Source organism: Dermacentor albipictus, chromosome 3 (genome assembly GCF_038994185.2).
Source record: "Dermacentor albipictus isolate Rhodes 1998 colony chromosome 3, USDA_Dalb.pri_finalv2, whole genome shotgun sequence".
In the NCBI taxonomy this organism is placed as follows: Eukaryota; Metazoa; Arthropoda; class Arachnida; order Ixodida; family Ixodidae; genus Dermacentor; species Dermacentor albipictus.
The window spans coordinates 71,034,309-71,049,377 of NC_091823.1; the positions used below are offsets into that span (position 1 = coordinate 71,034,309).

Here is a 15,069-nt window from a genome sequence, read left to right on the forward strand (position 1 = left end):
GACTTTATAAGGAACATCGCGGCACCAGCGACGGCTGAAGTTCGCTTATAATGCAAATATAATTGCTGTAAAAGCAATTATAATAAAAGCAATTCTGCGTTTTACATGTATCTGAATAGGCGGCATCAGAGTTGGGCCTGAGCTAAAGTTTCCTCTTAGGAGCTTCCCTGGAAGGAAAGACAAAGCGAGAGAAAAAAATTTATCGCTAGGAAACGCGGTCCCCAATCAAATTGTGTCACGACAAAGGTGTATTTTATGTCAATCAGGCCAGATCAAAGCGCACCTACGCATGGTACCAACCGACTACTTGCAGGGCCTTGTGCGGCTGACGCGATCCATGTGGCAGCGCGGTAAGCCCGTCCGCTTCACCGACATGTTTAGCATCTGCCGGCCCGTGATCGAGTGCAGCTTCGAGAGCATCCTGGGCTTCCTCAACCAGGTCTACGTGGTCACCGCCAAAGACGGGGTGCTCGAGAGGGATCGCAAGTCCCCGCAACCAAAGTCAGCCCCCTCGGTAAGTAGTCTTATTCTACTTGTCTTTAGAGCCCTTTTCCCAGTGCAGGGTAGCAAACCACGTTCAGCCTAGTTAATCTCTCTGACTTTCCCTTATCACAAATAACAGCCCGAAAAAACAAGGACGAGGAGGCGATACACACATCTGCTTCTCACCGATGTGTCGCGACGACGTGTCGCCTCCTCGTCCTGGAATTTTTGCGATGTTATCCGCTCGCTATGAACCAGAACCAATTCCAATAAGCGTATACCTTATCACCTCTCTCTCTCTCTCTCTCTCTCTCTCTCTCTCTGAGTGGCGGACGCGGCGGGCAGTCCCGCGAGTCACTGCTGCACCAGATCTACAACAGCGCGTGAATTCGTGTGTAGAATGGTGCGAATCAAGGCTCCGTGCTGCCTTCGGTTTTCGGAAAGGAGGAGGAGGAGGAGGAGGAACAAACGTTAATTTTCGAAATGGTATCCCGGGGCAAGCCCCAGTTCTACTCTAGGTGGGAGGTCTCCTCATTCCAGGAACCCTCTGAATTTCGCTGCCTCCTTGGCCCTGGCGACGTGGCAGCAAGTTTTCTGACTTTTTTTCGGTAGTGCTTTATCAAACGCCCAATGTGCTAGCTTCGAAAAACATTTACCGCGATAGCGTTGAGAGCCGCGTGTCAGAAAATCCGGTGTTGGCGCCCGCGTCCCCATGTGCGAAATTTCCCGTATATGTTTAGATAAATGTATGTGCCACGCCTTGCTATATGACATGCAGTATATACAGGGTTATATTGCCACACCATCTAAAATATAGAGCAACATGAAAAACTCCCGATACAGCTTTCTGTTGGTCGATACGTGCTACATAAAAGTGTCTTTTTCCGGGTGTGAAAGTAGCCCGCGAATACACGCAATATCGCCGCGCGACTCGGTGCTCGAGGCACTTTGCGCGTATACGCGGGCTTCTTTCATGCTCGGAAAAACACCTTTATGTAGCAGGTATTGAGCAACAGAAAGCTGTATGGGGAGTCTTTCATGTTGCCCTACAATTGTCACGTTGATAATTTCCTTCTAGTTATAATATTTGAGAAGTAGATTAATTATTTATGAACACAGATCATGTAATTAGGTGGAATGCAAAAAATACTCTAAGTCCAAGCAACGGCAAACAACAACACCTTGATTCTGTCCAGCATCTGCATATTTTTAAATCTTGCTGCACGACAGTTAGGACAACCTGTATTTACTCCAGTAGGTGCATCTATATTTAATAACCGCACCGACTGGAAGCACCGCGACGCTCGACGCTGCCAGTCAGTGCACTGATTTCGGCGTGTTCTGTCACGTGCTCCAATAGACGAAATTTCGACTTCGACTTCGTCTTCGACTTCTCAGTCAGTAGCTGCGCGCGGCTCTTTTGGACGTCCACACAAGTACGCGAACGAGGCCGAGACACATGATGCGAGAAATGATACAAGGCAACGTGAAAACAATACACTCACGTTTCGTAAAACCAGTCGTCATCGGGAAGACGTCGCAGTGCTTTCGCATTCATCCACGTAGAGATACCTAAGTGCCCTTGACTTTTTTTATGTGGTCTCGCATGAGATGATGCGTGCCACACTATCATTCTGTATTTTCACAGTGTACTTACATGAGAGTGAGGAGTGAGTCTATTTGTACGTTAGACGTGCATGAGACTATGCGAGAACTTCTGTGTGTGTAAGACATGCCATCATGATGAAAGGAAGGTGGGTGGGGAGGGGAGTAGACTGCGACATCCGAGAGACCGTAAGCCGAGGCTGAGAGGTAGCGTTGGCACTCTTTTAACTATTCGAAGAGAGAGCTCCAGTTCACGAAAGGTGGGAAAATGCGTGAGAACGAACAGAACGGCAGGAAAGCAAGAGAAGTGGTTTTGACAGTGCTTCGGTATATCATAGGTAGGCACCTGCTGCAGCGGGGGCATTTTCTCCTGCCACCAAACAAGTAGAACGATTGTACCTGCAAAATCACTTTTCGTGTATGAACAATAGCTGTAACCGTTTGTAACTTCATCAGTGCTGGTTAGAAGCCGTCTTAAAATTTTGGTGCGAGTTATGACCGTCGATAAGTAATATGTGAAGATGACTATTTCAGAAGCGATGTGTAGGTATAACTGGTCAACTTTGTATGGAACAATTGGATGCAAGAGGTAAGCTGCAGCGATACGGTCGTACGAAAGAAAGAAGCCGTTGTGATCTTTTGCGGATTAAGAGAAATCACAGTATGGATCAGGTGGTCACGAATAACAGGGAAATTTCCGTCCGTGGCAGTGCAAACTGCATTTAAACCATTCCCTAGAATTCGCGACCGAGCCATTCGGACGACAATTCCAGCCGCGCACATGTTTAGTCAATGCGGGTGCTGAATATAATGACCTCCCGCTTGACTGTGCCACAATGTGGAACATCGATCCATGTAATCCAGTGGCGCATTGTTCCCGCCACTCACCTTCTTTGCGGACGCGCTCAAGGCACGCATGCCTCCCTCAGTGCACGATCACAGGTTGGAATCACGCACTGCAAACGCCAAAACAAACTGGTATGTAGGCCGGAGAGAGAGAGAAGAAAGGCAGGGATGTTAACCAGTCAAGAGTCTGGTTCTGGTTGTCTACCCTACGCTGGGGGAAGGGAGAAGGAGAAGAGGGAGAAGGGAGAGACAGAGGGTATAGCGACATGCACGGACAGTCATTGAGTCAAAGCCGCTCGTGCAAACCAGACGTTCTGAGAAAGCACAAAAGTGCCTTCACCGCCTTCTGAGCCATTGATGGGTGGGGACGGTGCCCTAGTACTCTCAGAAGTTGCTAAATGTGAGGAGGTGCATAGAGGGCTGGATATACTGTCTCGATCAAAGATCGCAGACGATAACTATCCTGCGTCAGAATAAACAAGCTGTGCTGGGCGCTCACAAGGCGGTGCATCCTCCAAAAGATAGATCGGACCACCAATGCTATACTTCAATGATTATACGACGAGCGCTGCATTCGAGGGCATTGTATGACATATAATGTTCCACCAAGCGAAAGCACTTTCAAAAACGAGTCAGTTGCATACTTTAGAAGAAGTTGGCGTAACGTGTATAGATGTCGGCTTGGTGCTCACCGTTGGATTGCCTTAAACTGCCCAACTATGTATCACTGCTCTCCGATGGGTCTTTGTCGGGGCAGAGGTCACGATGGCAACGAATCCCCAGCCCACCAAGTTTGCGAGCACGCCCACTCAAATTTACGTTTAGCCGCCATGCTGTAGTATCGAACGCGGAAGGGGCGCGTCCGACGATAATGGATTACGGAATGCGAGGCGCTGCATGCCAGGCGCACACACGAAGGCACGAATTTGATGGAACACCTTTGGCCTTTCCCACATGATCACGCGAACTTCTGGAAAGAAAAACACGGCAGATATGACCGAAACCTGACGAAGCGAAAAATTCGTAGCGTAAGTTATTCTGCTGAAGTCAATTGAAACCTTAAAAGGGTAATGTTTTCACGAGAAAAGTTGATCGGGGAGCGGTGCTAGTGGTTACGCATCAAGATGTGTGAAAATGGGACAAGTATACAAATTGAACACATTAAAAAATAAAACACGTCAATTGAGGCAAGAAAAAAACATTTACTTCTCCATGAGACATTCCTCGCCATATCTTTAACATTATGGGTGAAGTGAGGAACCCCTAGTCGTTTCGCAAAAAGATGTCTCACTCTATAAGCGCATATGTAATGTGTAACCTGACAAACAAGTCAATTTTAAATGCGTAAGCATTTCTATGCCTGCCCATCAAGGAAACCTGTCTGTCCGCCACGTAAGACGAATCTCTATAAACTATTGCATAAAAATAAACAGAATAAATTCGAAAGGAAGAACGTTGGCGAGTTTCGAACCTACGTCCTCACGCTGTTATGCCGAGTGTCTTACCCAATGGGCTAAACACCCACGCTTGCAGAAGGTAAATAAATCTGAACCACCTGAATTGGTTGTACCGGCAGTAAAAACAAATGTCAAAGGATAACAGTTTCTATACAACGTTCTTGGAAGATTTGGTGATGGTGGCATAAAAGCCATCTCTAGGAGCACATGTGCACCCGACTTAGAACATTAGCGACATTAGAAAAATTCTGATTTTGCGAAAACCTAATGCCAAACACGCCACATCCCCGATGCGTTTCGGCGGTCGCGTGATGCGCCTTCCATGGGGGTGTTCCTTCCCCGACTGAAATGCCACCCACCTGTGAGAACTCAGGCGCTTCCCGTCGCGCAACACAGACAGATAAGCAGTCAATGAGTTGATAGGGATGAGGAGGAGTGGATCGATTATATGGATCTTATCATGGTCTTTAACGGTTCGGCGTAAATTGTTAAGGTGCGAAAGAGCGATAAGGACGTATAACAGTAGGAACAAGTCTGATAGGGTCGACAAGGAACGATAAGGGCTCATAAAGGTCGAATCAAGCCCGGAAAGGTTGATAAGGCCAAATAAAAGTTTATAAGGGTTGTGCCATGTCCAATAAGCTTGATAAGAACAAGTCAAGGTTGATAAAAAATTATCAGTTGCGATACGGTTGATAACGACCGATAAGTGTCGATAAGGGTCGGATCGAGTTCGATAAGCTTGATAACAACCGATAAGGGTTGATAAAGGTCAGATCTAGTCCGATAGGGTTGATAAAGACCGATAAAATTTATAAGTGTTTATACTGGTCGATTCAACTTAGGTAAGATTGATGACGACACCGGGCTGCATAGAGATAAGCAAGGGGTACAATGCTTACGCATACTTAGACAACTCCAATGAATTTGAGACGCGTGAATTTGTTGTTTGTCGTTCACTTTATCTCGTGAACAAAGAGGCACCAAATGGTGCAGAAAGTGTAGGACAATCTAACTTGGTGCATATTTTACGCGATTCTATAAAAAAAACAAGTTATGTGAAAATTCTTCAGTCTATCACATATAAGCGCAATAAATAACCACCTTGATGTCAAGCGTGACTGCCTGGTAGATGACCTGGAACAATGAAGGTTGTTTCTCCATTACTTAGTGCTCGTCTCTCTCTCTCCATCTCTCTCTCTTTCTCGATCTCCCATTCCACTTCCTTTCTCTTTTTATTTCCCTGCACCTTGCCCCCTCGAAGGGTAGCCTACCAGAACTATACCTCTAGTTAGCCTCTCTGCCTATCTATGCATGTTTCCTCCGTTTCTCTCACTTGTTCTTTTGTTTCTGTTTTTTTTTCAAACTACGCCAGCCCATTTTCTGCTCTATGCCTTGCAGCCCGCAGGCAGCCGGCGAAAGCTTCTGCGACGCCTCAACAGCACCGTGGAGCCGCCTCCGGACGGCGTGCTGCGACTCAAGGGCCAGATGGTCTCGCTGCCAGAGGCCGACTGCCTACTCTTCCTGTGCTCGCCGCGAGTCAAGAGCCTGGAAGACATGCACCGCGTCGGGCTCTTCTTCAGCGACCTGGCCCTCCACGACCCCGTCCGCGACCTCATACTCATCTCCCACCAGCGCCGCAGGGAACGCGAGCTCGTCGAGAAGCTAGACGAGGCCTCCAACCACCTCAAGGTTCTTTGCTCCTTTCTATAACTCGCTCGTGCTGTTCCCGACGAAGCTCGGGCATAACACCTGACTACACCACCGCAGCTGTCGTTCAGTGTTTCTGTTACCATGGAAAGAGTAACCTTAAGCTCGCCCAAAGCAGACGTAGGCAACATTCCAGAATATCGGAATTCAGAAGGGGTAACTGCATGGATAACTACGCGTCTCTGACTACTGCTATGGACGTTACCCTACTCTGTACACTCTTTTGAAGTTGCTGCTTGTGCAGATTGAACTACATGGAGGCGCTCATTTAGGAAGTTACCCAGCCGTTGCGGTAGTTTGCGTAATGTCCATGGCAGAAAAGAACTCGAGGTAACTGAGTGATTGAGAGAGTCAGTGTATGCCTCAGCCCTATGTACTGAAGAAAGTATAACTTCATGGACTTGATGAAGGAAACCAAGAAAGAGGCCAGGGCAAGCTTGGGAAAATTACCTGCTAATTTTAATTGAAGAATAGATATAATAATGAAAAGTGGAATCAAACTGGACTAAAAGCAATGGAGGTGTTGTTACAGTACTTGAAGCCAACAAGTCTCTGTGACCGTTTGTAGGTTCCTTTGCTCTTTCGAGTGTGCGTGCGATTGGTGCTCCCTCTTTATTCCCTTCTTTCTCTCTTTTCACCCATTTATTCCCTCTACCCCGGTGCAGAATAGCAAAGAGGGCAGCCGCCTGGTTAACCTCCCTGCCTTTCCTTGTTTTTCGCTCTCTCTCTCTCTCTTCCCGTCTCATACATGGGCTGCTTTACCATTAAACTGCCGCGGCGGCAGTCTTCCCGTCAGCTTTCTTGGGTATTTGTGCGTCATTGTGCGTACTACTAGATGTAGCCCTGGGAGTATTAGCCAGCGCCACCCATGGCCGTGCCTGCGGACGTGCAGGCGCAGGCCATCACGTAGTACGTGACGATAGCCTAATGGTACGCATGTGCAGTCCAGAAGTTGTGGATTCGGCTCCCATTTGGGGGCAAGTTTTCTTACTGTACACTTTCATTTCTGTTTTCCATGGTATGTCTCCATTTCAATTAAGCGTAGCAGCTCATTTCTCCCACACTTTTTCTAGCTTCGTTGTCTGCTTGCTTCATGTGGCCGCAACTACAGCAAAAAGTCGAGCCCCTCAGTTTCCTCTGTCCTTTCCGGTCGCACGCTTCACCGTAAATCTGTGTCGGATGCAGATCCTGGACTCGAAACTGCGCGAGGATAAGCGGCGCACGGAGGACCTGCTGTGCTCCATCTTCCCGGCTCGCGTGGCTCGTAACCTGTGCTTGGACCTCCCCGTCGAGGCGGAGAAGTTCGAGATGGTGTCGTGCCTCTTCTCGGACATCGTCGGATTCACGGCACTCTGCGGCAGCGAGAACGTTCAGCCCATGGACATCGTGCGCCTCCTGAACCGCCTCTACGTCCAGTTCGACTCCCTCACCAACCTGCACGGTGTGTACAAGGTCAGCTCACGTTGTTCCTATTTCGCGATACATTCACGCGCGTGCTCCACATTCCGCGCTGTAGTTCTGTGTAGGCTATATGAGTAGGCCCATACGTACTGTGATTCGTCCTTGTCATCATCGGCAGCCATCCTCCCTTCCTTTAGTCCAGCCTATAGTAGTCAGCTAGAGGAATGAGCCTCCAGCCGACATCTCTGCTTTTTTTTCATTATTATTAAGCCTTTTCTTTCTCACTGCATTCTTCTATTTATTTCCTTCCCTGAAAGATGTGAGGGGTTGCTGCCGCTTCGCAGTAATAATTGCATATGCGTAGCTCAGGATTCTTATATTTGCGGTATTCTTCTTCTAGGAAAAGTGTACAATATGAGAGGCGGAATCCACGTTCTTTCTTTTTCACTTGGATTTAAACTGTGTAGAATTATTTGACTGTATACAGAACTATTTCTATAATGGTGCCCTTAAATGATGTAGCGATTGCCCGACAGCACATTTCTTGAAGAATTACCGCACCACGACAGTGTATGTCCTTCACCGTGTTAACCCAGTGCAGTATGGCGTCGCGCTGGTGAGCAAGAGGTCTCGGCTTCGAATACCGGCCGTGGTGGCAGCGTTCCCCTTATAGTGGAATGCCAAAATGCTCGTGTACCATGCATCGGGTACGCGTTAAAGAGCTCCAGGTGGTCAAAATTAACCCCTAGCCCCCCACATGAGCGTGTCCCATAATCAGATCGGCGTTTTAGCAAGAAAGCAAGGACTGGCCGCCGTCTGAGGAAGGGGGGGATATGGGGTTAGTCTCCCGACCCCCGCCACCGCTTAACCCCATCAAGGACACAATAAAGTTTTACCTCTCTCTTAGCAAGTAAAGCTCCAGAATTATTAAGAAGGTATAAGTTGGGCTTTAGAGGCTGACGGAAACGAAATGGGAGAAGAGTACATCTTATGGACTACAAGAAGTACACAACGTCCGCCGCGTGAGATTATCATTTAAAAATACCTAGAGAAAGGATATTTCCACGAGTGGAGACGTGCACTCTTCGAGCTGTAAAAAGGGAAAAAAAGCTCAGCAGCGGCAAACGGCGAAAGAAGTCGCAAGCAGGTCTTGTGTCTAAAGTTTTGTGGGTCTCGGTGAATGCCGTCACTTGCGATGTTAAACTATGGTATAAAAGGTACAAATGTGGATAAGGTGACTCAGAAAGACTGGATTACGTTTTGTTAGGTGGGCCTATTTTTCTCAAAGTGCTTTGACAAAGATAAGCCTACCTACCGAAACGCAGGCCAGCCTTTTTGAGACATCTCATCCCTGTTTGTAACTTTTATACAACAGTTTGCCGCACCATCTGTCGGCCCCCTTCTTGATATTGGATTGCGACATTACAGTGTCACAGACCCGATGGTCGAAAGCTGTGCGCGGAAAGGAGAATAACGGGTGCTTTTTTATACCCACTAGAGCATTATTTTGCATCTCGAAAAAAAAAAGGAACGGCTACGACGACCAGTTAATTTCGATGACACGCGAGCTTGCATGTGAGTAGTCGGCTTAGCGAAGCCTAATTTCGAAGACAAATACCTTCAGTACCGAGCACGAGTGATCAGTAGCGGCGACTTACGAACAAAAAATATCTATTGCCGGTAAAAGAACACTGCGCAATAATACTAGAGCCAAGGGAATCTGACAGGAGAATAAAATACGAAACCAAAACTCAGGCCTCGTCAGGGATGCCTGCATAAGAGCTTCAATCTGAGCAACACGGCATGGGATAAAGAGATCACTCTGGATCTGCATTTGCACAGTTTATGCGAGCAGTGCGTTGCAGAAACTGGAAAGTGGACAACATATTTCTTTCAAAGAGACAAATGAAGTTATACGGAGCTCCGTGTCTTTCCCTCGGAGATTTCTCGAGCAGCGCCAGACCAATTTCGCAAATTGCTAGCAGCCTATGACGAAAGTAGTGCGAGATGTTTCGTAAGGCTGAAATGAGATAAAGGAACAAATTATGAAATAAAATCCACGCGCAGTTACGGTGTAAGAAATTCCTCGAAAGGCGCAATACGTAAGCAGTCCTTAAGCTCTTCGTATCAATCTTACGCTGCTCTTTATTTGATTCCAAGTCGCTCCTGCGCAGTTCATTTGCAACTACATTGAAAAAGGCAGATTCGTGTGAGTGGATCGGGAGTTATGCAGTACAAAAAAAAAAGATGTATTAGTGCTGGCAAGAATCTACAGCGCCGACAAGTTATCCGATTTGCCCGACACTTTTGTTTGCCCCAGAGAGGGAGAGAGAGAGAGAGAGAAAAGAAAAGGCATAAAGGTTAACCAAGGTCACGCCCCATTGGCTTCCCGAGACGTGGGGAAAAGGAAAATTGGGAGGAGACATAAGAAGGACGAAATTGAGTCACTGTGCACGCACCCGCATATGAATGCTAACTCACGTGTAGTCACATGCGCTCGTCTGGCCCAGTTGCCTTCAAGAAGCGCGTTAGCTTTTTGGTGGCGTTGTGCATGCATGTAGAGTTTTTCGGCCACGGTCCCAGGATTTTCGCCACCGAGAACGCTCTGTCGTTTTAGCGGCTGAAGCTGAGATGCAGAGCATATTGGTGCGAGTCGATGGTTGGATAGTGATGCAGATTGTTTTCTATAGTTTCGTCACGTCCGCAAAAGTGGCATGCGACAATGTTCGTCATTCCGATGAGAAATGAATAAGCGTTCGTGAATGCGACGCCCAACGACAGGAGGCACACTAAAGTTGTTTCGCGACAGGGAGAATTCGGGTGGCCGGCGAACAAACTTGGTGAAATGTGGATAATTCCATTGTCGGAAGTATGATGCAAGAAGCACGCGAGTAAAGTTGCCGCGCTGCTCCTCGAGTATACCGAATATGGCAATCCCGTGGCACTCTTGGGTCTGCCGTCTTGACACCACGAAGCTTATAGACTCTAAAATTAACATTTCAAACTACCACGTTGGACACGTTACAATTATCACGGATATATATATATATATATATATATATATATATATATATATATATATATATATATATATATATATATATATATATATATATATATATATATATATATATATATATATATATATATATTTCTCACAATTTGTCCCAGGAGAAGACGAGGACAGGCTGACTCACAAACTCGTGCCTTTGTCCTTTGTGGGTGCTGCGCTGCCCCTTCGACGACTCGGACTTAAACGGCCTCTTTTAGAAGTCGCCTGTCTATTAAACGTGGCAGTATAAAAATAAGAACGCCGCAAAGGAACGAAGAGAAGGAGGAAGGCAAGCTGAAGGATAGAGTAGTAGTGGGTCAGGGGAATATCTTATTTTTGAAACGTCTGAGATCTCAATGTCTCGTGCACCTTTGGGAAATATAATATATACACGCGTAATGTCGTAATGTCGTGCAATATTTCATAACACCCCCTCCCCCGATAGGAATCATCCTGTGGGTACCGTTAATGCTTTGCGAAATCTGTGAACCACAAAGCTAAGAGAATGGGAATGCGCTATTGTATAATATTCCATGGCTTTCTTTGCTTCGTTGATTCAACAAGATATCTCGGCAGAAGTGCGTGCCATGGCTATTGTTTTCAATCTATCTACGTTTCTCAAGGCCTATTCATACGTTTGGTCTGCATGCAGCATTCATAAGCCAATGCCAGTATGATTGAAGGCATTGGTGTCACTCTGCGCAAGCGCCAAGTCACGTGATACATTTCAAATCTTGTGCGCTTTTCTTGTAGCTTAGAAAAATTAAAGCCACGTCATCCATCATCCCGCAAATGAATTATTTCTCTACCTATACATTAGGTTACATTACACGGCAACCTATACATTGAAGACATTGCGCTCGAAGGGATCCTTTAAAAGTTTGTTAGTTAGCTAAATATTGTTGATTAATGATCTAGTCAATCAGTCAAGATACTTTGAGTGCTCAAGAGGACAGTGAACAGTGCTAAGCTGGTAATACATTCTCGTATCCCCAAGTGGGTTTTTCAAGGCTTGGCGCAAGTTTCCTAAAACACCCTGCATAATCAACTCCGTAGGGCCACTCAGTTCGTAAAGTGTTAATTTAGGCGGAATACCTTACAATTTTCATAGACTACCTCGGTTCGAACTTCGCAAACTTCGCAACTCAAATTCACCAACGAGAACCAGCATGGCTGAACGCGAGTTGTGCGTGTAGGTGTGTGGAATACATCCATTGATTTCAGGTTCCTTTCCGGAATGATCAAGTATTCTCGGAAGACGGCATTTTTGCGCCTCCTTCCACCGCCGGAGAAGCAGATATATCGCGCGTCCCGAATTTCCGTCCGTGATTACGGTAGTGCGGAGAATACGTCGTTGCGGGCAGTAATTTATTCAGTGGGGGAGAGAAAGCAGAGTTGGTTGGAGTGAATGCATACTTGAAGAAGGCAAGCAAACGACGGCAGCAAGAAGGAAAGCACGCAGGACGAGCGCTCTCGTGAAATTGATGTTTGATAAAACCAGCACGCATAAAGGAAAACGCCCCTTCCGAGCGTACGCAGGACAGCGCTCCTATTGTGTCCTTCTTCTCGTGTTGTCGTCGTTCTCCACGTTGATTTCATGCGTTGGTTAAACAATTCATAAAGCATTCAGAATGGCGCTCATAGCGACCAGGACAAGACAAATTAATTTCTAATTTTTTTTTCAGTGCCAGAGAAAAAAATATGTGCATGAGGGATGCCACTGTTCTCAAGCAAAATGAAAGTTCCGCGTGATTAGGTCCAGCAACAGAACTGAACTGCCAAGTATACAGGAACGTACGGGCTTGTGCGCTGGGGCATCTTTCTTAGCAATATGACGCAATTTCGCGCGCGAGCGCTTCTATGAAGTGGCCTTATAGGGCACAAATCTTTCGGAGCAATAAATAATTTAGTGCTAATTGAAGAAAAAAATGTTTAACTCTGGCTTAGGAACCCACATTTTGATGCAGTGGAGTAAAACAAAAGATAAGGTGACATTGCTTCTTATTTTACTGCTTAAGGAAATCGCTGCTTGTGCATATGTCACAAGTTTGTGTTTTGGAGGACGACATGTTGACAGATGGCTCGCGATATTCTCAGTGTAAAAACATAAAAATAAAGTGTTTTGGTGATAAGGATGGCGTATCGTGTGTAAATTAGGTTTTTGTAAATGCGCATACTGCTGATTCTTCATTGTATGAAATGAAACAAAAAATTAAGAACCTTTGGGGCAGAAGTTAACAGGAGCGTTACTCAGCTATCTTCTGAAGACCAAATACCATAGATCTCATAATCGTAGCTTGCATCGTGTTTTTCTTTGTTCCTGTTTTTTCTTCCGGTTTTCTTTTTTCTTTTCTTTTTTCAACAGCTTGGCTAACGTTAGCTGGGACACACCGTATAAGCTATCGTAAATTGTCTCCTGTCATTGCGCAGACAGTCTGTGTCCTCTTCCGGAAAAAAATATTGTGAAATTTATTAGTGGTCCTTGTTGAATGCCCCCTTTTCTGTTTGTCAAGCTTCGCGCAACGGATTTGAACACGATGCGAAAATAGAAGATTGTTCACGTTGACTTTGCCCCCGCAGGTGGAGACCATCGGTGACGCGTATCTCGTGGTATCTGGGATACCCGAGTTCACCGAAGACCACGCCGATCGAGTGGTGGTCATGGGGCTGGCCATGCAGGCAGTCACCCGGACCGTCCAATCACCCGTCGAAGGGCACGCCATCGAGGTACGGTGTCGCATTTCTGTGATCGGGCGGCTAGAACATATGTCACCGTTGCAGATAAAGCGAGGTCATATCACAAATTGCAATAAGAGGCACGAAAACCTCAAACAAGACATCAACCTCGCTGCAGTGATAAAAGCTATGAAAAGAAAGTTATCGCAAACCAAGCAGGCAGAAAAGGACGCAAATAGATACGAAACTAAAGGTGTTACGAAACCTTCACCATCTGCTTCTACGGGCACGCAACAAAAAAAAGAAAACGTAATAATATTGAATACGATGTGCATTATGGCAAAAAAGAAAAGAAAATCACCTAGCTTTATCCACACTTACCTAATTTATTTGCGAATAATGGCCCTTGTGCCTGGGAGAAAATTATTCTCCCGTTTTTCACGACGAGCGAAAGTCGTGATTCTTCCAAACTCTTGGTTCTTCGATTTGCCGAAATTCTTGTTGTGTATTATAAACGTCGTTTAACGTATACGGTTCTTCCTCTGTTGTTCTTTTTACTGCAAGTTTTACTGTACCGTAGCCGCAACCCATAATAGCGCTCAAATAAATCCGCGCCACGACGTGTTCTCATAATTTTTTCTTCTGCTCACGTAACTGCGAGACAGCTACAGTGCCGAAAACGCGAGCCAAGCGAAACGTGGCGCCACGCTGTGGGCTCAACATGGCGACCGGCGCAAACAGCGGGACAGAAACGACGGCCCAAACGCAGGCGCTGGCTTATAAACCAACGGCTTTACTGGGATCTGCACAAACACCGCCCAAAGTGAAAGCATCAGTCAATATTCATCACCACCTGCATCCTTCCTTTCTTGCTCCGTTCTCTACGCTATTCTCCACGCTGGCTTCTCTGCACAGCACAAATGTACTCCACACGTAACCGCGTGCTGGTCATGCAGGAGTAAGTGGAACGAATGGTGTGTCCGCCGAATGGTTTTTCGTCAAAACGTATTCGGCGGTGGCGGGTCCTATACGTATCGACGAACGCATTCAAAACAGCGGTCTTGCCTCGCACGCCAGCTAGAAGGCGACGCCCAACCCCCAGGAGCAGAATTTCGCGACAAGAAAAGACGAAGGCCGCGAGTAAGTCCAACCGAGGCGTCGGAAACTTTCTTCGCATCAAGTAGTGTAGAGTGGCTGGCGGAGAAGTGCGTGGAATAGAAGAAAGTGGCCCGGCCGAGTAAAGAGAGACGGGTTAGGCCACGCCTTTCCATCCGTCTCTTTCAGGCCAGACGGCTGGCGAGAGGCAGGCCGTGACGCGATGCAAATCTATGCGGGGGGAACCACTTGGAAAGTGGCGCCCGACTCTAAGAGTCTGCCCTCTCCGTAAAATGGAGCAGCCGGTCAATTCTGACGTGACCTGTGCGCTCGGTTGTTTCGATCGATCCACTGAAATCTTGAAGTGCGGAGTTCCAAGGGATGTTGCCTCTGTAACCCAAATCATCTGCCGATCATTAATCTTTAAAAGCCATTCCATATAGTGAAAAAGGAAGTTAGATCAATAAAGGAACTCACTTCTAAAGCGACGCAAACGGCTCAAAACGTAAGGCAGCATTCGCTGCGAACCCCAAAACGAACAAGAAAATGAAGAAAGAAATAGCAGCGAGATGAACCAGTTTTCAAACAGATGGGCTTATGAAAGTAAAGCAGACAGCGAGAGAGAGAAAGCTTTATGATAACTGTAGAGCTTATACCTAACGATAGTCTTGACATGCTATTCTAGGTTAGCGATGAAAGAGTGAGGATGGTGAAAGAAGAAAGGGAGCGAAAGAAAAGAAATGA

The 15,069-nt window shown here is 46.6% G+C and overlaps 2 protein-coding genes across 6 annotated transcripts in view; one reads left to right on the plus strand and one right to left on the minus strand.

Annotated features, from left to right (window-relative positions):
• Nucleotides 1–15,069, minus strand: part of LOC135914317 (guanylate cyclase soluble subunit beta-1-like) — a 969,460-nt gene that overhangs the window by 778,763 nt on the left and 175,628 nt on the right. The gene's annotated exons all lie outside the window — the stretch shown is intronic.
• LOC135914316 (guanylate cyclase soluble subunit beta-1-like) overlaps nt 1–15,069 on the plus strand; it is a 219,282-nt gene that overhangs the window by 187,213 nt on the left and 17,000 nt on the right. For all 3 annotated transcript variants that reach the window (XM_065447108.2, XM_070535555.1, XM_070535557.1), the window contains 4 exons: nt 314–514; nt 5,793–6,083; nt 7,287–7,553; nt 13,135–13,281. In XM_065447108.2, coding sequence (XP_065303180.2) covers nt 314–514; nt 5,793–6,083; nt 7,287–7,553; nt 13,135–13,281 — 906 coding nt within the window. The remainder of the gene's footprint in view (nt 1–313; nt 515–5,792; nt 6,084–7,286; nt 7,554–13,134; nt 13,282–15,069) is intronic.